Raw genomic sequence first — 25,977 nt, 5'->3', positions numbered from 1 at the left:
GGGCATTTGCCTTCCATACAGCTGATCTCACTTCAATCTCCAGTACCTGAGCACGGAGCCAGGTGTTAGCCCTGAGCACTACGGGGTGGGGGTAGCCCCAAAATAAAAAGGCAAAAATGCCAACAGAAGAGAAGCATCTTCCATTTCCTTCCTGGGCTGTGTTTCACAGGCCTCAGTGAAGGGAAACAAAGCAGAAGCTGGTTTGGACGCCAAAGACAAAAAATAAATAAATAAATAAAAAGCCTGGGGAGGCTCCAAGGCCTCTTTTACCACCTGCCAGCAATGGCTTCCTCTCTCCAATCGTGTCCAGAACACACAAAAACGGCTGTCCTAGGTCCTGAGCTTGAGCATCCACTTCCAAAAGAGGCCCCAGTGGCTCACCATGGGCGGGCCTGGCAATCTGCAGCTTCCTCCCCAGGGTCTGAGCATCTGTCAGAGCTCATCTGCACATGGAACCTTTTGAACCTACTCATTTCTCTTCCACAGGGAGAGCGGTGTGTGTGGTGGGAATGAGAACTTTCCCCGGGCTCAGCCTTTCTAAACTGAACAAACGGCGTTTGCCTCTGAGATTCTCTTTCCCAATAAAATCACTCTGGGTGGGCTGGGGATGAGGAGAAAGGTGGAGGATAGTCAGAGATTGCATGGGCAGAGAGGCGCTTGCCTGACATTCAGCCCATCACTGCTTGGTGTGGCCCCAAAATCCAACCCCCATGGACGAGCTGGAGCAATTAGTACGGTGGGGAGGACGTGCATCTTTCTCGGCTTCAATCCCCCACATCCCATATGGTCCCCTGAGCAATTTCAAGAGTAATTCCTGATTGCAGGGCCAGGAGTAATCCCTTATATCACTGGATGTGGCCCAAAATTAAAAAAAAAAATCCAAATCCCCTCCAAAACACACACAAACCCACTCTGTGAGGACAAGGCTTAGAAGAAGCAGTACACTGAAGACCAGTCCTGATTTTTTTTTTTTTTGTATTTTGGGCCCACAGCTGCCAGTGCTCAAGGCTCACTCAGATACTTGAAGGGGCAGTACAGTCGGATAAGGGGTAATCAGTCCCACCACCTGCACCTTTGAACCTCCTGCTGTGACCCTCCTTGGTAAGAAGAGGTGCAGTTTAGAGTACCTGAGGGATACATGCAGGCATACCTGAGGGGTGCAATTTCTTCCTCTTGCTCATTGTGCCCTTCCCTTGAGAAACCTGCAAAGACACGTGCGTGAGGTCCTATCTGAAGTGGGTCCCTGTGGTGGGGGTACCCCCACCCTCTGGCCTTGGCTCAGGGTGGATGCACCCCTCCCCAACCCTGCAGCTGGGTTGGGGGACCCCATATACCTTGGGCCTCTCAGGTTGACGTTCCCACCTCAGCCCTTTCCCCACCACCCCAAGGCACTGGCTCCCGGTCATTCCAAATTTGGGGCTACCCGAGTGAAACCTCTCCCACAGACGGGGCACTTCAGGGGATGCCAGGGCCCCTGTAGGGGGTTGCCTCGGGTATTGGAGAGGCAGAATCTTTCTGACCTTGGGGGTGACACAGGCCCAAACCGACCTGGTTGGAGGAAGCAGTCCGGGTCCCTCTATCCTGAAATGGAACTGGGGAGACCCCTTGGGGCAAGGGGATTGGGGGGCTGTGTAAAAAGCGGGCTTGTGTGAAAATTCTCTGCGGGAGAAAAAAATAGCCAACGGGAAAAATTGGGCCCTCAAGGAGGCGGGCGGTGGCGCCGCAGCGCTCGGTCCCTCTCTGACTGGACAGCGGCCACTGACTAGTGAGGCCGGCCCGAAGCCCGCTGCGCCCGCGCGACGCCGCCCCTCACACCTGCCCTCGCGCCGCCTCTTTCCCGCGCTCGGCCGGGCCCGGCTGTGCGCACGCGCAACTCCGGCCCCGCCCGCCCCGCCCCTTTCCCGCGCTGCCCGCGACGCCGCCTGCTTGGCCTCCAGCGCGCATGCGTCCTCGCGCGCTGCTTGCCGGGAAATGTAGTTTCGGCGCGGCGGGCCCGGCAAGTCCCGGTGCCGAGGTTCGGTGCGGCGCCTCCTGAGGGCCCGGTCGGTAGGGGACCGTCCACCCTGATAGGGACGAGGGCGCGGCGTCGCCGGCCGCAGGGTGTCGAGGAAAGGCGCCGAGCTGCGGAACGGCGCGTGCGCGGCCAGAGGCCCTGGGGGTGGGAGAGGGGGCAGAGGCAGGGCCTGGCCGGGAGAGGGGGCGGGTGATCCAGACACCCAGCCGGGAAGATGCACAAGAGGAAGGGACCTTCCGGACCCCCGGGCCGGGGCGCCGCAGCTGCCCACCAGGTGAGTTTGTGTCCCTCGGTTCCGCCCAGAGAACCTCCGCACCCCTGTCACCCTCGCTGGACCGGCCCCACCCCCTACCCTCCGGCCTCGTCCCCGCCCCCAGGTAAGCCCCAGATCCAGGTGAGGCCTGACCCACCCTCCCGAAGTGGCACTCTTGGCTCTGGTCTCCCAGTTCCCGGAGCCCCGCCCCGGGCTCGGGGACACCTGTTGCCCTGAGCAGCTGCAGTCCGGGAGGGAAAGGCCTGGAACCCGAGGTCTGGTCCTGAGCCGCCGTCAGCAGGCCGGGGAGATGGACGGACTCTAACCATTGTACAGAGAGGGACACTAAGGCCAGGAGAGATAGAAGCACCTCCAAGGTCACGGGGATTTACAGCTTAGCATTGCTGAGTGCAGATCCGGAGCTAGCCCCCAGCCCCTTTTCCCAGCCCAACCCTCTGCCCCTGGTCTGCCTGATTTTTTTTATTTCTTTGGTTTTTATTTTTGAGCCACACCCGGTGGTGCTCGGGAATTACTCCCAGCGGTACTCAGGGGATCCTATGGGGTGCCGGGGATTGAACCCAAGTAGGCCGCGGGCAAGGTCAGCAGCCTTCCCACCGTCTCCAGCCCAGTGAGCAACCAGGTGGCATTAAATCCCAGTCCACTGGAAATGCCCAGCACAGTGGGTGTGGGCCCAGCCGTAAGCCTGTTACCTCATCTGTGGAAATGGCGAGGCAGCATGGGAGAATGGTGGAAGTCGCTGGTGCCCGAGGCTCACCTGCCATCATCATGTGACCATGGTTATGCTGACGGGCCTGTGGTTGCCCATATTTGACCTTTTTGATGGTGGGGGGTGGGATCACACCCTGTGCTGCTCAGGACCCACTTCTGGCTCATTGCTCCGGGCCCAATCCTCGCGGTGTTTAGGGGGTTCTGTATGGTGCCAGGGATGGAAACCAGGTCAGCTGCATTCACAGAAGGAAGCATCTTTCCCCCCACACCATCTCTCTGTCCCACGTAGGTCTTTTTTTTTTTTTTTTGCATCACACCCAGCGATGCTCAGGGGTTACTCCTGGCTCTGCACTCAGGAACTACTCCCTTGCGGTGCTCAGGGGACCCAGTGGGATGCTGGGAATCGAACCTGGGTCGGCCGCATGCAAGGCAAATGCCCTACCCGCTGTACTATTGCTCCAGTGGCATCTAATGCTCTCCGATCCACCTGCCACCTAAAGCCGGGATTGCGGATTGATGGGGGAGAGGAGGGAGAGGAAGGGAAGATGGGTGGGCCCTGCAGCAAGGCCCCTGGTCCCCGCCAGCACCCCCTTATTCTCCAGACATTCTTTCCTGCCCCTCTGCGGAGAGTGCCAGGAGCAGAAGCCACAGCCCCTGTCTCAGGGTGAATTTGCCTAGGGGATGGCATTCCCCGGGCAGCCCCACACTCACCTGGGCAGGTCTGGCATCCAGAGTCCTGCCCTTTGTCCCCGAGGCTCTGGGGCAGAGAGCCTGGCCCAGCTCGAGACATCTGCTGTTCCCAGTCTCAGAGCTCTGAGGTACCGTGTTTCCTACAGCTGGGCCTCCTGATGGGCCTGTCCCCAGATGGTCTGATGATTCCTGAGGATGGAGTCAATGATGAGGAGCTGGAGGCCGAGTTCTTGGCTTTGGTGGGGGGCCAGCCTCAAGCCCTGGAGAAGCTGAAAGGCAAAGGTGAGGCCCCCCTCTCCTCCCCAGTCCCACCTATACACACATGCTCCCTCTGAGTTACAGAAGACTCAGGGAAGAGGGGAGGCCTCGGGCCTGAACCTAGAAGAAGGGTCTTCGTGCAGCCCCACCCCTTCCTGGTTGACTTGGCTGAGGCTGGGGGAGGTACAAAGCCCCAGAGAGAGCCCTTGAGCAGGAAGTAAGGGACTTGGAGTGGAAGCCAGCAGGCACAGTGGGTGTGAGTCAGGTGGAGACTTGGGGAGCATGTCCAAAAGTCCCGGGGTAGAAGGCAGGGAACAGGGGACTCTGCTCTGGCCCATGGGGCTGGAGCCCAGGGACAGTGGGAGGTTCTGCTTTTTTTTCGGGGGGGTCACACCCAGCAATGCACAGGGGTTACTCCTGGCTTTGCACTTGCTCAGGGGACCATATGGGATGCTGGGAATCGAATCTGGGTCGGCTGCGTGCAAGGCAAACGCCCTACCCGCTGTACTATATCACTCCAGCCCCTGGAGGTTCTGCTTTTGAACTGAGGCTGCCTCGCTCACTCCTGACACATTCCATGTTTGCAACTCAGCTGCAGAGAAAGTCTATTTTGGTTGCTTATTTTTGTTTTTGGGGCCATACCCGGCAATGCTCAAAGTTACTTCTGGCTCTGCACATCAAGAATTACTCCTGGGGGCTGGAGAGATAGCACAGCAGGTAGGGCATTTGCCTTGCATGTGGCCAACCTGAGTTCGATTCCCAGCATCTATTATGGTCCCTTGAGCACCGCCAGGAGTAACTCCTGAGTGCAGATCCAGGAGTGACCCCTGTGCATCGTCAGGTGTGACCCAAAAAGCAAAATAAATAAATAAATAAATAAAAAGAATTACTCCTGGTGATGTTTAGGGGTGCCAGGGATCGAACCCAGGTAGGCCATATGCAAGGGAAGCACCTTACCCGAAGTACTATCTCTCTAGCCCCCCCTTTATAGTTTTAATTTTTGGGATCACACATAGTGTTCCTGGAGCGAGCATATGCCATTGGGCTACACTAGCACGTGACAGGGACAAATGGAGATGTTACTGGCGCCTGCTTGAGCAAATTGATGAGCAATGGGATGATAAGTGATATAAGTGAAGTGATACACCTGGTGTTGCTCAGGGCTTCCTCCTGGTTCTGCACTCAGGGATCACTTCGGTGGGACTCAGAGGACCTTATGGGATGCTGGGGAGATAACCCAGATCAGCTGAGTGCAAGGCAAACCCCTTACCCGCTGTGTTATCACTCCGGCCCCCAAAAACATTCTTTTAAGCCCCCCACGCTATCCTTCAAGAACTTTCTAATTTTTTTTTTCATTTTTGACAATTTGGGTCACACCTGGTAATGCACTCAGGGATTACTCCTGGTGGTGCTGGGGGGACCATATGAGATGCTGGGAATCGAATCTGGGTCGTCCAGGGTGCAAGGGAAACACCCTACCTACTGTAGTATTGCTCCAGGCCCCCCTCTGTTTACTTTATTCTCACTGAGAGACCAGCCAGATAAAAACCATCCCGGGAAGTGAATCCCTCACCAAGATCTTCACCTTTGCCCTCGGCCTTCACTTGGAACCTGGCCAGGCTGGGGAAGGAGTGGGTCATGCCCCTCCCATGTGCCCCCACCGGTCCCCAAGTGTGTGTGGCTGGGAGCCCCGGGGGCCCCGCCTGCAGCTTGGGCCTCCCCTCCACCCCAGGCCCCCTGCCCATGGAGGCCATTGAGAAGATGGCCAGCTTGTGCATGCGGGACGAGGATGGGGACGAGGACACCGATGAGGATGTGGAGGCTGACGACGATCTGCTCGTGAGTGCCCAGGAGTCGGGGGTAGTGGGGGGGCCCGGGTGCGGTGCCATTGCTCCCGCCCACAGGCCCTCACCCCTCACTGCCCGTAGGCTGAGCTCAATGAGGTCCTCGGGGAGGAGCAGAAGGCTGTGCAGCCGCAGCCCCCAGGCACCCAGGTAAGACCCGGATCTTAGGTCTGCCCCCTACAACCTGGGTTCCTGGCCCCTCCCTTGGCCCTTAGCCCTGCCCCCTGCAAATAAGCCCCACCAGAGCAGGCCACACCCCACCAATGGGCCATGCCCCACAAGCAAGCCAGGCCCATGCCAGGCCATGTCCATAGAGGCCGCAGCCCTGATAGACCACCTGGTCCTGCTTCCCTGCATCTCATCCCCGCAGTCACCTCTGCATGACAGTTCCTCTGTGTGTGTGTGTGTGTGTGTGTGTGTGTGTGTGTGTGTGTGTGACTGTTTTGGGGGATACTGGCTCAGGGGTCACCATCCAGACCATGCGCCCTTTCCTTCCCGTAGCCCAGCCTCACAGCTCCCAGTCCGGGCCTGGAGGCCACCCTTCAGGAGAGGCTGGGCCTCTACCAGATGGCCGCAGAGAGTGCCAGGCAAGTTGGGGACGGCGCCAAGATGCGCCGCTATGACCGTGGCCTGAAGGTGAGCCAGCCGCTGGGAGCCCTGGGCTTCCATCTCTCCCACGCCATCCCCCCACCCCATTTTTCTGAAAGCCACATTCCCGCCTTCTCCCAGACGCTGGAGAACCTGCTGGCTTCCGTGCGGAAGGGCAAGCCCATTGACGAAGAGGACATCCCACCACCGGTGGCAGTGGGGAAGGGCCCTGCCAGCACGCCCAGCCACACCCCGGCACCTGGGCCACCTGTCTCGGAACCCCGGGTCTCCGTGGAGGCACCTCTGCCCACTGCCCCCGCCGCATCCCTGGCCCCCACGAAAGCCCCAGGTGTGCTGAGGAGGGATTCCCAGCCCATGATGGTGTATTAGGGTGATGGCCGGGGTCTCACACCAAAGCACCTGCCACCCATCTCAGAAATGACGAAGGTGGAGGAGGCTTCCCTGGGCACCAAAGGGAAATAAGACCAGAGGGACTGAGCAGTAGCACAGCAGGCAGGGAGCCTGGCACGTGGCTGATGCAGGTTTAATCCTCAGTACCCCATAGATCCCTTCCAGGAGTGATCCCTGAGCACAGATCCAGGTGTCATCCCTGAGCATTGCCAGGTGTGGCAACCACCCCCCCCCAAAAAAAAAACCCCAGAAGTGATAAGTGGTTTATTGACGAGAATTCACTGCTTAGATTAATAGAAAAGGAGAAACAAAAATGTTACAAAGGGGGTGGCTCAGGGCCATGGGGCCCACCAAGCCCAGAAGAAAGTGAGCAGGTGTGTACGCAGGTGCCTGCAGCCCCGGGCCCCTGGAGCAGCTGCGGAGCCGACAGCATGAGTACAAGCTGGCCGCCCTCCACGCCAAGCAGCAGGGCGACATGGCGGCCGCCACCAGGTTCTTCCGCATGGCCAAGGTGTGTGCAGACTGGCGGGTGGGGGGGCGGCCATTGTGGGCAGGGGCCCCCCTTTCCCAGCACCTGCTTGGTTGTTGCTGGGTTTATCGCCTCTATGAAGTGGGTTGGAAGGGGTCTTGGCTCCCCACAACCGCCACCTCTCTGCTTCCCTCAGAGCTTTGATGCTGTCTTGGAGGCCTTGAGCCGCGGAGAGCCTGTGAACTTGTCTGGTCTGCCCCCTCCCCCTGGTAAGGACCCCCACGCGCACCTGTCTGCTCTCCAGGGCGGCAGGAAGTCTCTGCCCTGTTCTTTTTTGGGTTGTGGAGACCCTTCCCCACCCGTCCAGCCTGGGGATGAAGAGGGCTGTTGGGTTTGCCTCTCATGGCCATTGCACCTCTCTGCCCCCCAGACCAGCTGTCCCCCGACCCACCATCCTCACCCCCGCAGCCTCCAGCTCCCCCCAACACGCCCTCCACTCCAGGTAAGCCCCTCTACTCTGGAGCCCCACCTACGGGCCCTCCCCCTTTTCCAGACTGAACCCTTCCCTCGCCCCCCTGCCCTGCCTAGAGGTGCCCCCAGCCCCGCGAACTCTGCTGGAGGCTCTGGAGCAGCGGATGGAGCGGTACCGACTGGCCGCGACCCAGGCCAAGACCAAAGGAGACCAGCGGAAGGCCCGCATGCATGAGCGAATCGTCAAGGTGTGCGGGTGCGGGGCAGTGCGGGAGTAATCACCCCCCCAGACCTGGCCTGGGTGGTCCTAACTCTGGTGACCTCCCACAGCAATACCAAGATGCCATCCGTGCCCACAAAGCTGGACGAGCAGTAGACGTGGCAGAGCTGCCGGTGCCTCCCGGTAGGCCCCACCCATGCCCGGGGTTGATCACACCCTTGCTGGCCACGCCCACCCCATAGCCACGCCCCAGAAGGCCCGCCCACCCCTGTTGGCCCCATCCCAAGCACCCCGCCTGTGCCCTCACAGCCATGGCTTCGGGTGACTTCCTGCCTGATCTGACCTTCCACCCGTCCAGGCTTTCCCCCCATCCAGGGCCTCGAGGCAGCAGAGTCTGCACAGCCCAGCCTAGTGGGTGTCCTGGAGACAGCCATGAAGCTGGCCAGCCAGGACGATGGACCGGAGGATGAAGAGGACGAAGACCTCAAGAAGGTGTGACACCCTGGAGCCTGCGCGGGGAACTCCGCACCCTCCTGGCCTTGAGCCGCAAAGACTCTGTGTCACTTCCCTGTCTCCTGGTTCCCCCGTCCTGTGTTTTGATCCCTGCACCACCACAACTGAGATTATTTCTCCCAGCACTGGATCTATTGGGTGGCCCTGTTCGCACTGAAGGGTTGTGGGAGGTACGCCTCCCCTGAGGGGAGGTCGGGGGGTCACTCTGGCCCCACACCCTTCTTCATTATTCTATGGGGGAGGGGCTCTTGCAGGCCAAGTGTGTGCCAACTCCCCCCCCTTCTCTCCCTGCAGCCCAACAGCCCACTGGCTCCCTCCGCCCAGTCCAAGGCCCCAGCCCCGAGGGCCCCCCAGGCCGGATCCGCCCCAACAGCCAAAGCAGCCCCCAAAGGCACATCCACCAGAGGTAGGTGCACCCCGGCCCCCACTCCTGCACCGGACCGCGGCCACTCCAGCAGCTGCCCTGTGCCCGCAGCCCAGCAGCAGTTGGCCTTCCTGGAGAACCGCAAGAAGCAGCTCCTGCAGGCCGCCCTGCGGGCCAAGCAGAAGAACGATGTGGAGGGCGCCAAGATGCACCTGCGCCAGGCCAAGGGGCTGGATCCCATGCTGGAGGCCTCGCGCAACGGGCTGCCCGTGGACATCGCCAAGGTGAGGCGCCCCTGCTTTTGTCCCCTAGTCAGCCTCCAGGTGCAGGTGCTGTGTCATTTCACCCCTCACCCCACCCCGAAATGGGAAAACAGTGGTGGAGCAAGACCACTTGTTCTGAAAGATTCTGGACCTGGGAGAGCCTGGCATGTGGACAGCCTTTGACTTCTGTCCCAGCACTAGCACAGGTGGTCCCGTACAAAATAAATACATTAGGAGTTGGAGCGATAGTCGAGCAAGGATGGCGTTTGCCTGCACATGGCACACCCGGGTTCAATCTCCAACATCCCTGCTCCTCGCCCTGAGTGCAGAGCTAGTAGTCAGCCCTGAGCACCGCCAGGTGTGGCCCCGGAACAAGAAAATTCAGGCTGTGTTTCTTGTGACGTGTGCCCCCTGAAAACTCAGCCGGCCACGACCCCGATTCCTTTCCTCCAATGACCCTGCCTGCCACTCGGGGTGGGTGCCAGGGGAGGGAGAGCACTGGGCAAGTGGCCTTGTTTGGGGACCGTGACAGAGGACGTGTAGTCTGCTGGGCATCCTGGGCCAGCCAGAACCCCTGACTGCAGGGCAGAAGGGCCCAGGGGCTCCATTTCCCTCACCTCGACCCCCCTTCGCTCCCCCAGGTGCCTCCCGCCCCGGTCAACAAGGACGATTTCGCCCTGGTCCAGCGGCCCGGCCCGGGGCTGTCTCAGGAGTCGGCCCGGCGCTACGGGGAGCTCACCAAGCTCATCAGGCAGCAGCATGAGGTCCGTGTCGATGGCGGTCCTCTCTAGACCTGCTTGGGGCTTGGGCCAGCCCCCCCTCGCCCCCAAAAGGCCCCCTCACTGGCCCCATCTCCCCTCAGATGTGCCTGAATCACTCCAACCAGTTCACGCAGCTGGGCAACATCGTGGAAACCAGCAAGTAAACACTGTCCCCCCGGCCCCTCAGCCCCTGCACCGCCCCCGCCCCGTCACCCCACGCCTGGGGTCTGAGCAGGGGCCCCCGCCGCCTGTCCCCGGCAGGTTTGAGAAACTGGCCGAGGACTGCAAGCGCAGCATGGACAGCCTGAAGCAGGCCTTTGCCCGGGGCCTACCCACGCCCACCGCCCGCTTCGAGCAGAGGACCATGAGCTTCATCAAGTGAGGCCTGGACGCTGCCGTTGGGGACTGCACACCCCCATAAGGGTGCAGGGTGGGGGTGCCCGCAGGCCCCGGCTGAGGTCACAGTGTCTCTCTCCCCCAAGGATCTTTCCCGACCTCAGCGCTAATGACATGCTCCTGTTCATCGTGAGGGGCACCAGTCTGCCCACGCCGCCAGGTGAGCACCAGCGGGCAGGGGCGGGCAGGCCTCGCCTAGTGGCTCTGACCCTCCCTCTGCCCCCACAGGGCTGTCCCCCGGTGACCTGGACGTCTTCATTCGCTTTGATTTCCCCTACCCCAATGTGGTAGGTGGAGTGAGCGGCGTGGGAGGGTTCCCGGGGGGTCCCCATCTTTGAGCACCTCAACCTCCTCCCTGCACTATCCTTTGCAGGAAGAGGCCCAGAAAGACAAGACCGGCGTGATCAAGGGCACAGATTCCCCAGGTAAGCCCCTGTCCTGGGTAGAAGGAGAAGTACAACCCCCCCTCCCCGCACGCAGGTCCCAACCCCGCCGACCTCATCCCCACACGCCCCCTCCTCCTGGCAGAGTTCAAGGAACAGTTCAAACTGTGCATCAGCCGCGGCCACCGCGGCTTCCGCCGGGCCATCCAGACCAAAGGCATCAAGTTCGAAGTGGTGCACAAGGGGTGAGCAGAGGCGTGTGGGGGCCCTGTGGGGGGTGGTGGGTGGGGACGGGGTGCCACCTGCTTGGGATGGGAAAGTTGCCACCGCGCCCCCTCCATCCTGCCCCCAACTTCTCACACCCACAGGGGCCTGTTCAAGACAGACCGGGTCCTGGGCACCGCGCAGCTCAAGCTGGATTCGCTGGAGTCGGCATGCGAGGTCCGGGAGATCCTGGAGGTGCGAGGCCACAACTCCTGCTCTCTGGGCGGGGGCGGGGCCCTCTGCTCGCCCCCCACACCCGGACGCCCCCAGCAGCTTGCACACTGTGACCAGTGCAGACCTGGACCGGGGGCGGGGTGGGTGGTGGCGCTGGCACATGCATTTCATTTCAGTTTTGCTGTTTTAGTTTTGGGGCCACACCTGGAGGTCCTCAGGGCTTACTCCTGGCTCTGCATGGTGGGGCTCCGGGAACCCTATGCGGTGGCTGGGATGGAACCCCAGTCGGCCGCGAGCAAAGCAAATGCCCTCCCCGTTGGACTATGGCTTGGGCCCCGGCTTGTGCTTTTAAAAACACATTCCCACACAAACCTGCCCTGCTTGGCTAGGATCAGAATAGCCCAGAACAGGCATGTTTCATAGTTGTGGCATGCGTGTGTGTGTGTGTGTGTGTGTGTGTGGTGGGGTGTTAAGCCCCTTTGGGAGTCTGACATACAACTGGGTATCTTGTGGGGGATATCGCTTCTTGCACTAGATGTGACAGGATTCACTAGGAGGGCTGCCCAGATCCTGCTGGGGCACATGCGGCTCACCCGGCCGGTTGGGGCTGGCATCTTGCCGTAGACTCGCTGAGCAAGCGCTCTGAACACCTCAGTCCCATTGAAGCCCAGACCCCGGGTACTTCTAGCCCTCCTACCCGATTCCCAGCAGCCCTGACACTTGCCATCCCCCTGCCAGGTCCTGGATGGTCGCAGACCCACGGGAGGGCGGCTGGAGGTCATGGTGCGGATCCGGGAGCCTCTGACCTCTCAGCAGCTGGAGACAGTGACTGAGAGGTGGCTGGTCATTGACCCTGGGCCCCGGGCCATGCCCACAGTAAGACTCTTGCCTGCCTGCAGTGCCAGGGTGGGGTGGGTAGTGCTGATTCATGGCACCAAGACTCACCAAACCTGTTCTGTCCTCTGAAGCAGGTGGCTGGGCCCAAAGGGAAGGCGCCTCTGGTGCCAGCCCCTGCCAGGGAGCCAGGGAACAGGTAAGTGGCAGAGTTAGGCTGAGTGTCAGGGAGAAGTCCCTTTTTCCCAAGACAGCCCTCCCCAGTGCTTTTCACGAGGCACACACTGGAGCAAGCCCTTCCCCTGCTTTCCTGCCCCTCTTCAGAGGATCCAGTTTGTACTCCATGACTTGATCCTTAAGACCACTCATGATCTGACCATTGTCCATACTGTAGCTCACTTTCCTCATCCAGCTCCTTCTCGCTGAACTTTGCCCAGTTTTGTCTGGTCCCAGGGCCACTCCGTGTCATGATGTCCTAAGCACTAACAGCCCCACACTTGCTCTCTGCATGCTCCTCTCCCCACCTGATTCCCTTGAGTTCCAAGTCACACTCCTCCAGGAAGTCCTTCCTGATCACTAACCTCCAAGCTGCCTGGCTGCACTCCCACGCACTCCCTAGTGCTCCCAGTGTGTCTGTGGAATTGACAGGGTGGGGAATGATGACAGGGTGGGTCCATGTGCCCTTTCACCCTCCCCCCGCCCCCCTGCAGATCCTCCCGGCCCCTGCATAGTCTCAGTGTGCTGGCCTTTGACCTGGAGCGTCTGGAGCGGAAGGTGGGTGTTTGCTCCTCTGAGTTGCAGGGTGGGCTGAGGTGGGACTCATGGGCTGAGGGTCGTCTCGCTGATCTCTGTGCACCCCCAGATCCTGGCACTCAGGCAGGCTCACCGACCGGTACCCCCAGAAGTGGCACAGCAGTACCAGGACATTGTGCAGCGAAGCCAGTGGCAGAGGGCACAGCTGGAGCAGGGGGGCCCGGCCATACGGCGTGGTAGGGCCCGGAGTGGTGGTGGGCATGCAGGGGGCGGGGCTAGAGGGGAGGGGCGGCGTGTGGGCGTGGCTAGGCCGGGAGTGGCAGGTGGAGGGTGGGCTTTGCTGGGGTGGGGCGGTGCCATGGCCCATCCTGATCCCCTCCCTGCTGCGCCCCCTCCCTAGAGTATGTGGCCCACTTGGAGAGGCAGCTCCAGTTCTACACCGAGGCTGCCCGGCGTCTGGGCAATGACGGCAGCAGGGTGAGCCGGGAGGGGGCCAGGCTCATATTCGGGATGGGTGGGGGGCGGGAAGGGGCTAGGAGCGGCCTGCTGAGCACCCCCATTGCCTCGTCCCGCAGGAGGCCGCAAAGGAGGCACTCTACAGGCGGAACCTGGTGGAGAGCGAGGTAAGCAGCTGGGGTGGGTGTTCTATGGGAGAGTCGGGGAAGGTGGAGGCTGTGGCCCTGAATCCCCTCTGACGCGTGTGGCTCCGCCTCCAGCTGCAGCGGCTGCGCAGGTGAGCGCCCCCTGCCGGCGGGCCATCAGGGAGCAAGGCCCGAAGCCCTGGTACCCGGAGGAGCCGCCTGCTGTCCCTCGTGCAGACAATCAGCGGATGGCCACCTGAGGGCTCCCCTGACCCCGCGGGGCCATCCCTGCCGGCACTTGCCCCTGGCCAGGCTCTGGCAGGTGGGCCCCATCCTCCAGAGTCCCGTTTGCACAGTCTGGGGGCTTGGGGCTCCTGGCTCGCCCGGAGGTGGGAGGACGGCTGGGCCCCAGCCTCTAGGGCCCCTGCGCACTTTACTTCCTCTCCCTGCCTTAACCCCGTACCCACCCGCACCCCAAAGATGCCACTGAGGCCTGCTAGAGGCCCCCCTCACAATGTGCTCCCCCGGGGACAGCCCTAGCAGAGCTAGACCAGCCCCTCCAGCGGGCCCCCACAAATAAACAGCAAGGACTATGCCCAGTGTTGTGTGTTTCCTGACAGGCCTCCAGCCCCCTACAGCCACATTGGGGTGCGAGGAAACCAGCTTGCCAGGGTGGTCGTGTTTGACACCAAGCTTCCCTGCATTTGTCCCCAGGGTCGGCAGCCTTAGGCAGGAGGGATTTCCCCCCCAGACACACACACACACACACACACACACACGTGTTTCCGGGTCACCCTGGACTGTTCCTGGAGACCCAGATTCACCCATAATCAGCCCTGCTGTTCACCGATCCTAGGACCCCAGCCAGTCTGGAGACAATCTGGAGCTCCTTCAGTTTCCAAAGCCCGTTTCCAGTCCCCATGCCCTGCTGTGCCTAGCTGGCGTGCGCATAAGGACACACCTGATTGGTGGAAGACTAATAAGGAGTTACTTTATTGGCTGCTGCTCTCTCAGGGGCGGGAATAGTGGTGGGCGGGGCGTTTCAGGCTCCTCCCCCACAAGTGAGCGTGGTCCAGTCGGCCAGGCTGTGGGTGGACGCTGTTCCTCAGGCTCCCTGACTCAGCTGGCCATCCCGCCAGCCACCAGGACCCCTGTCCTGGGTCGTCGCGGGCCTGGGGGCGGCAGCCGCACCAAGACCTGCTCAGGGTTCCCCGATGTGTCCACCAGGCGCAGGTGCAGGAGGTCCAGGAAGGTCTCGGGGGCAACGCTCGTCCTGTGGAGCAGGTTGTCCCTGGACCAAGAGGCAAGGTAGAGGGGGGCATTAGGGTGGAGCCCCTCCCCAGGCCCCTTACCCGGCCCGCAGCACCCCTGGCGGGCACCTGAGCAAGAGCAAGCGCAGTCGGGGTGTGCCCAGGAAGGCGTGGGCGCCCACTTGGCGGATGCGGTTGCCCTGCAGGTGCAGCTCCTCCAGGGCCTCAGGCAGGTCAGGGGGCACGAAGGACAGAGCATTGTGGCTGAGGTCCAGGACCTGGGGGGGGGGGGGGGAGTGAGGAGAAACAGCAGCGTGGGGGTCTGAACTTGGTGCTCCCACCTCCCCTGCTCCCTTGTTCACTGGGCAATGAGGCCTCAGATGAGGACCTGAGTTAGGGCGTGGGTCACACAGAGTCCATCTCGCCCCATCACGAACTGGTCCCTCCTCTGGCCCCCTAACTACCATGTGCGTGCCCCAAACCTTGCCTGGCACCCCTGGCACCCGGGGAGACCCCGAAATCAGAGCAAGAGCTACACACAGGGTTGCAGCTGGGGGTGCCGGGGAGAACCCAGGGAGAGGGGCAAAGGTCTGGGGGCCACTAGCTGGGGGCAGCGCTGGACCTGATGAAGCCGGGATGGAGGGCACCTGGGAGTAGCCAGCCGGACCCTGACCTGGAGGGCCTGAAGCTCGTTCCAGGTGCCCGGTCCGATGTCACCCACCCGCAGCCCGTTGTGCGCCAGGCTGAGCTCCCGCAGCCGGGCCAGGCCGGCCAGGGGCTCAGGCTCCAGCGCGCGCAGCTGGTTGCGCTGCAGCCGCAGGCGGAGGAGGCCGGCGGGCAGCCCCGCGGGCAGCCGCGTCAGCTTATTGCCGGTCAGGTCGAGGCTGCGCAGGGCGCGCAGGCGGCAGAAGGCGCGCGGGTGCACGCGGGCGCTGGCCAAGAGGTTGTAGGCCAGGCTGAGCTCCTCCAGGCCCCGCACGGCGGCCAGATCGCGGGCGCCCAGCGCTGCCACGCGGTTGTGGGGCAGCATCAGGACGCGCAGGCGGCGGGGCAGCCGGGCCGGCACACGCTCCAGCCCATTGCCATAGAGGTGGAGCGTGTGCAGCTCCCGCAGCGGCCGCAGAGCCCCGGCCGGCAGCCCCGCCACCCCCAGGGGGTTGTGCTGCAAGAGGAGGTAGCGCAGGCCGCGGGCCTCGCGCAGCCGCGCTGCCTCCACGTGGCCAATATGGTTCCGGCCCAGGTGCAGGAGGAGTAGGGTGGGGGGCAGGCCCGCCGGCACCGCTGTCAGTTGGTTGTGGGACAGATCCAGGTACTCCAGCCGGCACAGCTTGCTGGGGGGAAAGGGGAGTGGAGACCGCTGGAGTGTCCCACCAAGGCAGGGGCTGCAGAGTCCCTGCCCAGAACCCTGCCTTGCCCTGCCCGCAGGGGTCCACCTGAAGGCAGTGGCATCCAGGCCATTGTTCGTGAGCTTGTTGTGCTGCAGATGCAGCTCTCGGAGCTTCGTCTGCAGGCTCAGTGCTCCTCGGGGCACCTTGGCGATCAGGTTGTCCTGGCAAGGGGGAGAGAAGACCCCCAGAATTGGGGAGCCTGAGCCCCCACTCTAGAGTGGGAGGGTCGCAGAGGGTGGGGGGGTGGGGGCCGCACCTGCAGATGGAGCCCCTCCAGCGAGGGCGGCAAGCTGGGTGGCACATAGTGCAGCCGGTTACTGGACAAGCTGAGTGTGGTGAGGAGCGGGGAGCCCTGGAAGGCATCGGCAGGCAGCCCCTCGTTGCTCAGCTGGTTGTTGTGCAGGTACACGGACCTGCAAGGAGCCGGACTTCGCACCTGCCCTGGGCTGCCCGAGGCTCTGCGCTCTCCCACACATGCCTGATTCGGCACTTGGGCGGGTACTGTGGGTATGTGTGCATGCGGGTGAATGTTCAAGTGCATGTGTGTGCAGGTGTGGGAACATGTGCCTGTATGTCATGTGTACATCACTCCGCTCTACATGCAGTGTTGTGTAAACATGTGTATGAATGTGCAGTGTGCATGTGTGTGGTGTGAGTAATGAGTGCGAGTGCACATGAGTGTGACATGTGAGTGTGTATGGCCCATGTGAACACGTGCATGCTACCTGTGTGGGCTGGCACGTGCGTATGTGTGCTGTGGTAGGCATGTATATGTGCATTCCTGGGTGTTGCCATGTGCACATGTGCACATGTGTGGCTGCGCATGTGGGTGCTGCATCACCCAAAACTCTCCCTTCACCCCCCAGCATCTGTCCCCGCCCGGTGTGGACCCCTCTGGCCCAGCCCAGGCCCCGTTACCTGAGCTCGGGCTTCTGCCCAAAGGTGAGTGGGAAGATTTCTGTCACCTGGTTGGCAGCCAGGTCGGCCACGCGGAGGGAGGTGGGCAGGAACTGGGGCGCCATGGACAGCTGCCGGAGCAAGGCCATGCTGTTCCTGGGGGCGCTGCACCCTCACCCTTGAGGCTTCAAGGTAGGGCGGGGGCAGGGAGGGATGGGCTCACCCTGTTGTGTGCCAAGTAGAGGTGCTGCAGCTGGTTGAGGGACTCAAATGCCTCGTCGGGCAGGCCTGGGGGGGGCAGTGTGGGGACAGCGTTGCCTGGGGATTCGTGGCTGGGAAATGGCAGGGGCAGGGGGAGCACATCCTCCACCCCCAGACCGCAGTGTGAGTTTTCCACCGAGCTCAGCAGAAGGCCCTGCTGGGAAGTACCGCGGTGGGGGCCAGGGGGCGCCTCACCCTCCGAGGAGAGGAGATTGTTGTGTAGGCTGAGGGTTCTCAGGCCGCTGAGGCGGGACAGCTCGTTGTAGGGGAGCTCCTGGAGTTGGTTGTTCTGGGGGTGCCGGGGAGCTTAGCCCAAACACTGCATCCCCTAATTCTCCACCCTCCACCCTGTCACCCCCACTCAGGACACCACGTGCTCCATGCCAAGGTGTGGGCCAGCATCCCTGCTGACTCCGCCGTGTCAACTTATAGCACCCCCCCTTCCGACCGGAGGACCCCAACCCTTACAGTGTTCCACTGGCATCAGTGCTGAGAGCCAAAGGGCCCAGACCTCAGCCCTGCAAACCCCCACCCTGGCTCCCCAGGCCCCCACACCCCAGCCCTGCCAGCCCCCACCTGTAGCGCGAGGTGCTGTGCCTTCTTGCTGATGTTGGAGGGGAACACCCTCAGCCCCAGGCCCCCACAATCCACCATGTCGAAGCGGAGACAGGAGCAGCGAGGGGGGCAGGCCCAGGGCAGGGGGCGCACGCTCTCCCCAGGGTGCGGGAAGGCGCTGTCCTCCATGCCTGGGGCGGGTGGGGGGCTGACCCACAGCAGGAGCAGCAGCAGGCTCAGCCGCTGGCAGGGGGAGGCACAGGGGAGTCAGGGAGCCCCCCCACTCTGGGGGGGCACCACATCCTGGCATGGGGTCTAAGTGCCCGGTGCTCCCTCCGCCACTTACCATAGCCAGCTGTGCCTCCTTGCCGACAGACTCCCCTAATGGAATCCAGCCTTTCGCCACCCCCCCCCCCCGCATCTCTCCAGGGGGTTCCAGGAGCTGGCCCAGCCCTTGGCCCGCCCTCCCTGGGCCGGATGGGTGGTGAGGCCAGCCTGTCCCCTCGACCCCCCCGCCCCCCAACCATCCTTGGCTGTTGCGAAACCTCAGCCCGCCCCGCTGGGGCTGGGAACCAGGAATGCTGGGGGAAGCCGAGATGCTCTCTGTCTGGTATTCGTGCAGACCGCAGCCACGGGGTTGGGGACACCACGGGGACTGAGGACGCTCCGGGGCGCCAGCAGCAGCTGGGAGTGGCTCCCCACTCTCAGCCCTGGACCACCCCTGCTTCACCAGCAGGCCTTTTGGCCTGTCAGTGCCCCCTAACTCTTTTTGCCTGTAGGGAAGGTCTGTGATGGGAGCTCAGGCTGATGCCTATGAGTATACTGAACCTGCCTGCCTGGAGCAGAAAGCCTCGGCTCTTGGCCTCAGTTTCCCTCTGGGCAGCACCAATTTCCTTTCATAATCCTGCCTCCTAGAACTCCTCTAACCCTGAGACACATGCTTGTACACACGTACATATGCACACACTCGCACATGCACGCACACACATGCATACTCACACATGCACACAGAGCACACTTGTGCATATGCACGCACATGTGCAAACTCACATATTCACACGTGTGCGGGAGGGCATTTGCCTTACAAGCGGCCAACATGGCCAACCCGAGTTCAATTCCTCCGCCCCTCTCGGAGAGCCCGGCAAGCTACCGAGAGTATCTCGCCCGCACGGCAGAGCCTGGCAAGCTCCCCGTGACGTATTCGACATGCCAAACACAGTAACAACAAATCCCATGACGGAGACATGACTGGGCCCGCTCGAGCAAATCGATGAACAACGGGAGGACCGTGACGTGACCGTGACCACACACACGTATAACATGTGCACACAAGCAGGCACACATGCACACATACACCCCCGTGTTTGGGCTATGCCTCCTTTCCACAACCTTGGCACTCAGGCTGAGATGGAAGGTCCTTACTATTGGGGTCGAATTTCTGACATGCTCTCAAGACTCCACAGAGTTTATGACTTTCTAGAGTGGTTTGTTGCCGTCTGGGTTTTGATGTTTGGGTCACATGCATGGAACACACACAGTGGCTACTCCAAGCTCTCTGCTTTACTCAAGGTTCACTCCTGGCTCTGTGCACAGGAATCCCTGGCAGGCTTTGGGAGACCCTCTAGGGTGTCGGGATCGAACCCAGGCTGTCTGAGTACAAGGTAAGCATCCTACCCTCTGTACTATTGCTCTGACTCAGAGAAATCCTTTAAAACTCTGCCATCTTCAAGCATACCACCTCCAAAAGCTTCCTGTAAGCTTGGGAGTCAAACTGAAATGTTTGGGCTAGCAAGACGGCTCCAAGGGCTGGAAAGACAGCTTTGCCTCAGAAGCCTTGGGTGTGATCGCCAGCACCCATGGGAGCTGAGTCAGGAGTAGCCCCCTGCATGGCCAGATATGGTCCCAGGCAAAAAAACAAATCAGTGAAGATCCTGGGGCTGCAGGGACAGTTCAGGGGGAAGGCTCTTGCTTTGCACATGTCTGGCCTGAGTTCAATACCAGGCATGTGGTTTCCTGAGCCCTGAGAGACGAGATCCCTGAGCACAAGAGCCAGCTGTAAGCCCCTGCGCACACCTGGGTAACCCTCCGCCCTCCCCCACAACACACACACACACACACACACAGAATTAAAATCCAAGAATTCTATTTACATAAGAGCCCTGGACACTCTCTAGCCACCTACAGGTCCTTGTCGGTTTTTCTTACGTTTTTCCCCTTCCTGCCTCATCTAACACCCTCTTCTCCCCCCCACCCCCCCAATCAGACTGGTCATCTGTGTCTTTGTTGGAACATTCTCTTCCTCAGCAGGATAGACTCCTCTCTGATTGCCCGGTCACTGAAGACTTTTTGTCTGGGCCTATAGTGCGACCTGTAGGGAGCTAACAGGAATTTATTTCTTTGTTTATTTGCTGTCTTGTTCCCTGGGGATGTAGTAGATGTTCAATACATAACTGAGCTTGGCAGATGTGAGATGCCTTGGGGCTGGAGCAATAGCACAGCGGGTAGGGCATTTGCCTTGCATGTGGCCAATCCGGGTTGGATTCCCAGCATCCCCTATGGTCCCCTGAGCACCACCAGGAGTCATTCCTGAGTGCAGAGCCAGGAGTAACCCCTGAGCATCGCCAGAGTGACACCCCCCCAAAAAAAAAAGAGTGAGATGCCTTGATTTTCTATCTTTGGTGACAGCAGCTACCTGGGGTACCTGCCAGGTACTCAAGAGGCCGGCTGTCAAACTCAGTTACACCATATGCAAAACTAAGGTAGGATTTATCTCCAAGATTCTTGCAGAGGTGAAATAAGCTATAGGACTGGAGTGATAATACAGCGAGTAAGACGTTTGTTTTGCATGCGGCTGACCCAGGTTCAATCCCTGGCATTGCATCCCATACGGTTTCCCAAGGAGTAATTCCTGAGCATCGCTGGGTGTGACCAAAAACGCAAAAAAAAAAAAAAGTGAAATAAGCTAATGCTCATGAAAATGATGTTTTCAGGTACTGTTCTTATTATCCTTTGTAAAAAGGGGATAACAGCGACCAAGTCCATAAAATTGTAGCTCATAAACATGCCTGGACTGAGTAAAGTGCTATTTTAAAAAAAAATCAATGCTGTTATCCTCATTATCCTCCCAGACCAACTGAAAGATTCCCTCCCTCCCTCCCTCCTGTGCTGAGGATCAAACCTAGAATATCCCACGTGCGAGGGAAGTACTTAACCTCTGAGTGGGTTAAAACCCCAGCCCCTTCATCGGAAGGATCTTGAGTCCTATCTTTGCTTCTTTGTTTGCAAGCAGGCAAATCCTCAGTGTACGGGCAAAGACACGGGGCATCCCTGGGCTGGGGATTCAGGCCCTGCTGGACCACAGACTCTCATCGCCCCGCCCACGGGCCTGGACCGCCTGCAGTCTCCGTGGAAACCCAGCAGCTACAGAGGGGCGTGACCGTTCGAGACGAACTTCAGTCTCCACCTATCGGCTCCAAGTCTTCCCTCCAAGGGCCGCAAATGAGGCCCCTGACGGGTGCGTCCCAGCGGGAAGGCGGGAGTACGGCGCCGCGCCGCGGGGGTTGTACTATCCCAACCAATCAATTGCCGAGGTGGCCGTGATTGACAGGCGTGGCGGGAAGCGGCCCGGGGAGCGGGCTTTTACCCAATCGGCGGGTCGCAGTCAGGATAAAAGGCCAATGAGGCGGCGCCGGGGGTGGGGCGAAGAGGCCGGTTGCTCCGGAAGTGGAGGGAGGGGGTGAAAATGGCGCCCAGCTCGAAATCGGAGCGGAACAGCGGGGCCGGGAGTGGCGGCGGCGGCCCCGGGGGCGCCGGTGGAAAGCGGGCAGCGGGACGGCGGCGGGAGCACGTCCTCAAGCAGCTGGAGCGGGTCAAGGTGAGTCTTGGAGTCTAGAAGGAGCGCGCCGGAGGGTGGGGATGCGGGCGCGGGAGGCGGAGGGAGGGAGGGCGCTCGCTGGGTGAGGGGTGGGGGGCGGAGTCCCGGGGGAGGGGGCTCGGATGGAGGGAGGCTGGGCGGGGTCCCCGGGAGAGGGCCGGGAAGGAGGGGGCTGCCCGGGAGGGCTGGGGGCGGGGCCGCTGCAGGACCCTGGGGGAAGGGGTCGGCTCCGGCTCCCGAGCCCCTCGCCCTGGGCTTTGCGCCGCGCTTCCCCCCAGCCCCCGTTAGCCTTCCGCGGGCTGTGTGCGCGGGACCCAGGAGCCCCGTATCTGCGTCCTCTCGTGCTCCCCTTGGAGCGAGCCCCTCGGCTCCCGAAGTCCGTCCAGACCCCAGGGGGTCGCGCAGCCGCTTGCCCCTGGAGTCCGTGGGAGGGCAGAGAGGGCTCGGCGGGGCTGTCGCTGCGCGGAGGGTGTGCCTCTTCCTCCAGGCTGGGGACTCCGGGCAGTGTCCCCTGCTTTTGAGCAGGGACAGCCTCCAACCCTCGGCCCAGAACTCCGTTTTGGACTGTGGCTCCCGTGGGGCCTCCAGCTCGCAGGGCTGTTCCGATGCCTCCTGGGATGCAGCTCTCATGAGGACACGCGGACCCTCCACACCCGGCTCCTACCTCTCTTGACTTCCGATCCTATGTCAAAATTTGGGGTGGAGGGAGTCACCTAGAAGAAGGGAAGGTGCCCAAGGCCATTGTCAGCCTTATTCTTCTGCCTGTCCTTAGCACCTGGGCACAGCTGAGAAGCCTGTCCATTGGAGGAGGCTGAGCACCTGGTGTAGGGGTTGGTGGGTCACCACAGCATGCCAGCCTCTGTCGTGGTGATGGGCACCCTGTGCCCTGGAAGACACCAGTGTGGGCGGGCGGGGGGGGGGGGTTGTTACTGGAACCTCCCTGGGGGTAACGATGGCATTGTTGGGCTGGGGATTGGGAGTTGGGGCAGGAGCCACCCTGTGGCCACGTCTCATCACCGCCGGCGCCTGGTTTGCCAGGCAGCAGCCTGTGTGGTGGGCTCAAAGCCCAGGGTTCAGGGCACCTCAAGAGCCTTGCCTATCCCTTCCCCAGATCAGTGGCCAGCTCTCCCCTCGCCTCTTCCGGAAGCTGCCCCCTAGGGTCTGCGTCTCCCTCAAGAGCATCGTGGATGAGGACTTCCTCTATGCTGGGTGAGGCAAGGCCCCCTCCCGGGAGGGGGGCACAGGGGTGAAGTGCCCCCAGTACTTGACAGAGCACCCCGGCCTGCAGACACATCTTCTTAGGCTTCTCCAAGTGTGGCCGCTACGTGCTGTCCTACACCAGCAGCAGTGGGGATGACGACTTCTCCTTCTACATCTATCACCTCTACTGGTGGGAGTTCAACGTGCACAGCAAGCTCAAGCTGGTAGGCTGGGAGCCCCGCCCCCCATACCTCCCCACCCCCTCCCCTGCTCTGGGACTCCTGGTCCAGCTGCACAAAGCCCCGTGCAGGAGGTGAGAGTGGGCACATGCGCCTCTTCCCGTGCTCTGGCGGACCCACCACTCAGTGACCCCGCCCACTCAATGCCCCTTTAGACAATGCACCTCTTCTTTCCTGGACACCCCCGTTGGATCCCCAGCTTTAGGAGGGCGGAGGGCTGCCGAGCAGGGCGCTTCCTGGGGCTCCTCGAGCCCAGCACTGCCTGCTCCCTTGTAGGTGCGGCAGGTGCGGCTCTTCCAGGACGAGGAAATCTATAGCGACCTGTACCTGACCGTGTGCGAGTGGCCCAGCGATGCCTCCAAGGTCATCGTCTTCGGCTTTAAGTAAGGGGGGCAGCAGGCCAGGGTGCGGGACACCTGGGTTCCATCTTGAGGCTCCTGTTGCATCCCCTGCAGGGCGTGGCCCTGGTGACGCCCAGCCCACTGGTCCACCGAGACCAGCCTGGCTTGCCTGGCCCCCTTACAAAATAGCTTCAGGGATGAGAGGGGGGCAGGGCAGCCCACTAAAGGCGTGCCACCCCCAGCACCCGCTCTGCCAACGGGATGCTCATGAACATGATGATGATGAGTGACGAGAACCACCGTGACATCTACATCAGCACAGTGGCCGTGCCGCCACCTGGCCACTGTGCTGCCTGCCGAGAAGCCAGCCGCTTGCACCCAGGTGAGGGGCGGGGCTTGTGGGGGTGGGGTGGGGCTACGCCCCGCCCCCGGGCCCTGCGTGCAAGTGTGTGTGTCCCACAGGAGAGCCCGGTGCGCAGTGCCTGCGGCACGGCTTCATGCTGCACACCAAGTACCAGGTGGTGTATCCCTTCCCGACCTTCCAGCCTGCCTTCCAGCTCAAGAAGGACCAGGTGGTGCTGCTCAACACCAGCTACTCCCTGGTGGCCTGCGCCGTCTCCGTGCACTCTGCAGGTGGGCCCCGTGCTTCCGTGTGCCTACCCCCCTCCACAGGGCCTCGATGCTGGGTCGCGGGCTCTCAGGATGTGGCAGAAGGCGTGGTAAGGTGGAGCTGCCGGCTGAGTGCTGGCCCCTCCCCGCCAGCGGCTCTGGCCCCCAGAAGGGGGCTGCATGCGTGCTAGGCTCCAACTGGACCCCACCCTGGAATGGGCTGTACATTTGCAGCCAGGCTCACTTGGCCATCCTTTTCGTTGCAGGTGATAGCAGCTTCTGCCAGATCCTGTATCATCACACCATTCCCTCTGCCCCCACCCCTCCCAGCCCCCCAGGGCCCCCCAGCCCACAGGCACCTCCCACCCTCCCTAGCCTCAGTCCCGAGGAAGCCGCACCCCGGCCTCCTGGGGATCCTGAGCCCTCGCCCGCCATCGCCAAAGCCAAGGAATTTGTGGCTGACATCTTCCGGCGAGCCAAAGAGGCCAAGGGCAGTGCCTCCGAGGACGCCCGGCCGCTTCCCTGCCCTGAGCCCTCCAGCAGCCGCTGCCGAGGGGCCGCAGAGCCCCTGGGCCCAGCGGGGGAGGCGGTGCCTCGGGACAGCTCCCCTGCCACCCAGCCAGGCACCCCAGAACCTGGCTACATCAACTACACGAAGCTCTACTACGTGCTAGGCTCAGGGGAGGGGACCGAGCCTGAGGAAGGTGAGTGGGGGGCCCTGGGCAGGCAGGTGCGGGGGGCCGGCCTGCGCCCCACTGAACAGCCCCCTCACCCCCCAGAGCTGGAGGACGACAAGATCTCCCTGCCCTTTGTGGTCACGGACCTCCGGGGCCGCAGTCTGAGGCCCATGCGGGAGCGGGCCACCATGCAGGTGGGTGCGGGCAGGGTCGCGGCGGGGGCAACTCCCAGCATGCCTGCCAACCTGGCCCTCGCCTCTGCCCACAGGGCCAGTACCTGACGGTGGAGCAACTGACGCTGGACTTTGAGTATGTCATCAACGAAGTCATCCGGCACGACGCCACGTGGGGCCACCAGTTCTGCTCCTTCAGCGATTATGACATCGTCATCCTAGAGGTGTCTCAGCGTTTGGGGGTTTGGGGGTGGCGGGGGGCCCCAGCCTCCCCGTGCAGGGCTAACACTCTCTCTTCCCTTGCGGACGCTCCCAGGTGTGCCCGGAAACCAACCAGGTCCTCATCAACATTGGCCTGCTGCTCCTGGCCTTCCCGTCCCCCACCGAGGAGGGCCAGCTTCGGTGAGCCCCAGGGCCCCCTTTGGTGCCTCCTGCCCCGCCCCTGCTAGCCTGCCAGCACCCCCTCACTCAGTGCTCCCCTCTCCCGCCCCCTCCCTGCTGCAGACCGAAGACCTATCACACCAGCCTGAAGGTGGCCTGGGACCTTAACACCGGCGTCTTCGTCACTGTCAATGTGGGGGACCTCACAGAGGTCAAAGGGCAGACCAGGTGAGCCAGCCGGGGCTGGTGCAAAGCGGGGCGGGCTGGGGGCCACAGCTGCTGACCCCTCTGACTCCTCCTGTCCCCCTAGTGGTAGTGTGTGGAGCTCGTACCGCAAGAGCTGCGTGGACATGGTGATGAAGTGGCTGGTGCCCGAGAGCAGCGGGCGCTACGTCAACAGGATGACCAATGAGGCCCTGCACAAAGGTGGGCACAGCCGCCATGGTGGGGGGGTAGTGGGGGAGGCACGGAGGACTCCATGGCTGTCCCCGCCCGCAGGGTGCTCGCTCAAGGTGCTGGCCGACAGCGAGCGGTACACGTGGATCGTGCTGTGAGCGCCGGCCGCCAGACACTGACTCGACTACCTCCGCGGCCGGGAGCCGCCTCCGGCCTCTTCCCTGCCACCGGCCGGCCCGAGGGTGCGGGGAGGACTGGGCAGGGCAGCCCCCGCCTCGGGGTGCCAGGCGGGGTGCTTCTTATTTATGCCTATTTAAGTTGGGAAGGGGCAGGGGAGCCACTGCCCATGCACCCCTCAGGGCCCCTGGGCTCCAGGAAAGGACTGACCTCCCCGCACCCAGGCCTCGGCAGAGGCGGCAAACCTTGGGCACCCCCGTCTGCACCTCGGTGCCTCCTCGTGTAATAAATGTTTATTTCTGAACCGCCCCACGCCCCAGTTGTTG

At 62.0% G+C, this 25,977-nt stretch overlaps 3 protein-coding genes across 6 annotated transcripts; 2 read left to right on the top strand and 1 right to left on the bottom strand.

Moving 5' to 3' along the window:
• The first annotated feature begins 1,961 nt into the window (after positions 1-1,961).
• Positions 1,962-13,828, top strand: CC2D1A (coiled-coil and C2 domain containing 1A). 4 transcript variants are annotated; one of them, XM_056119304.1, is made up of 29 exons: positions 1,962-2,288; positions 3,833-3,968; positions 5,677-5,783; positions 5,873-5,938; positions 6,290-6,424; positions 6,518-6,725; positions 7,174-7,298; positions 7,453-7,525; positions 7,687-7,758; positions 7,845-7,975; positions 8,058-8,130; positions 8,306-8,439; positions 8,755-8,866; positions 8,936-9,108; positions 9,729-9,851; positions 9,950-10,008; positions 10,110-10,226; positions 10,331-10,404; positions 10,473-10,531; positions 10,618-10,669; positions 10,773-10,872; positions 10,996-11,086; positions 11,804-11,941; positions 12,037-12,098; positions 12,610-12,673; positions 12,762-12,888; positions 13,053-13,129; positions 13,228-13,275; positions 13,369-13,828. In XM_056119304.1, exons 1-29 carry the CDS (start codon positions 2,229-2,231, stop codon positions 13,387-13,389), a joined length of 2,817 nt encoding a protein of 938 aa, XP_055975279.1. In that variant the 5' UTR covers positions 1,962-2,228; the 3' UTR covers positions 13,390-13,828. The 4 variants fall into 4 exon arrangements, with proteins under 4 accessions (XP_055975279.1, XP_055975278.1, XP_055975277.1 ...); XM_056119303.1 differs by having other exon boundaries at positions 12,034-12,098; XM_056119302.1 differs by having other exon boundaries at positions 7,162-7,298.
• A 524-nt stretch (positions 13,829-14,352) lies between these two features.
• On the bottom strand, positions 14,353-18,005 carry PODNL1 (podocan like 1). The gene is made up of 10 exons (XM_056119689.1): positions 17,931-18,005; positions 17,606-17,827; positions 17,225-17,318; positions 16,992-17,056; positions 16,790-16,899; positions 16,128-16,284; positions 15,917-16,032; positions 15,157-15,814; positions 14,613-14,761; positions 14,353-14,524 (listed from the first exon to the last, which is right to left on the bottom strand). Exons 1-10 carry the CDS (start codon positions 18,003-18,005, stop codon positions 14,353-14,355), a joined length of 1,818 nt encoding a protein of 605 aa, XP_055975664.1.
• A 3,313-nt stretch (positions 18,006-21,318) lies between these two features.
• On the top strand, positions 21,319-25,925 carry DCAF15 (DDB1 and CUL4 associated factor 15). The gene is made up of 13 exons (XM_056119355.1): positions 21,319-21,458; positions 22,570-22,667; positions 22,747-22,882; positions 23,174-23,280; positions 23,481-23,620; positions 23,701-23,871; positions 24,114-24,551; positions 24,627-24,718; positions 24,793-24,921; positions 25,014-25,099; positions 25,202-25,306; positions 25,389-25,504; positions 25,577-25,925. The coding sequence occupies exons 1-13, from the start codon at positions 21,327-21,329 to the stop codon at positions 25,630-25,632; spliced, it is 1,806 nt and encodes a 601-aa protein (XP_055975330.1). The 5' UTR covers positions 21,319-21,326; the 3' UTR covers positions 25,633-25,925.
• Positions 25,926-25,977: the final 52 nt, after the last annotated feature.

The sequence above is a fragment of the Sorex fumeus genome, unplaced genomic scaffold (assembly GCF_029834395.1).
Source record: "Sorex fumeus unplaced genomic scaffold, SorFum_2.1 ptg000041l, whole genome shotgun sequence".
In the NCBI taxonomy this organism is placed as follows: Eukaryota; Metazoa; Chordata; class Mammalia; order Eulipotyphla; family Soricidae; genus Sorex; species Sorex fumeus.
The sequence above is the reverse complement of the archived record's forward strand: the minus strand, read 5'-3'. Positions and strand labels throughout refer to the sequence as shown.

Excerpts from the sequence above, each read along its gene's own strand:
- CC2D1A (XM_056119301.1), top strand. The coding sequence starts at position 2,229 with ATGCACAAGAGGAAGGGACCTTCCGGACCCCCGGGCCGGGGCGCCGCA. Across the intron at positions 5,939-6,289 it reads CGCAGCCCCCAGGCACCCAG|CCCAGCCTCACAGCTCCCAG; the intron begins GTAAGACCCGGA and ends TCCTTCCCGTAG. Across the intron at positions 7,526-7,686 it reads TGGTCTGCCCCCTCCCCCTG|ACCAGCTGTCCCCCGACCCA; the intron begins GTAAGGACCCCC and ends TCTGCCCCCCAG.
- PODNL1 (XM_056119689.1), bottom strand. The coding sequence starts at position 18,005 with ATGCGGGGGGGGGGGGTGGCGAAAGGCTGGATTCCATTAGGGGAGTCT. Across the intron at positions 17,828-17,930 it reads AGGAGGCACAGCTGGCTATG|CGGCTGAGCCTGCTGCTGCT; the intron begins GTAAGTGGCGGA and ends TCCCCCTGCCAG. Across the intron at positions 14,762-15,156 it reads ACGAGCTTCAGGCCCTCCAG|GTCCTGGACCTCAGCCACAA; the intron begins GTCAGGGTCCGG and ends CCCCCCCCCCAG.
- DCAF15 (XM_056119355.1), top strand. The coding sequence starts at position 21,327 with ATGGCGCCCAGCTCGAAATCGGAGCGGAACAGCGGGGCCGGGAGTGGC. Across the intron at positions 24,552-24,626 it reads GGGGACCGAGCCTGAGGAAG|AGCTGGAGGACGACAAGATC; the intron begins GTGAGTGGGGGG and ends CTCACCCCCCAG. Across the intron at positions 24,922-25,013 it reads ATGACATCGTCATCCTAGAG|GTGTGCCCGGAAACCAACCA; the intron begins GTGTCTCAGCGT and ends GGACGCTCCCAG.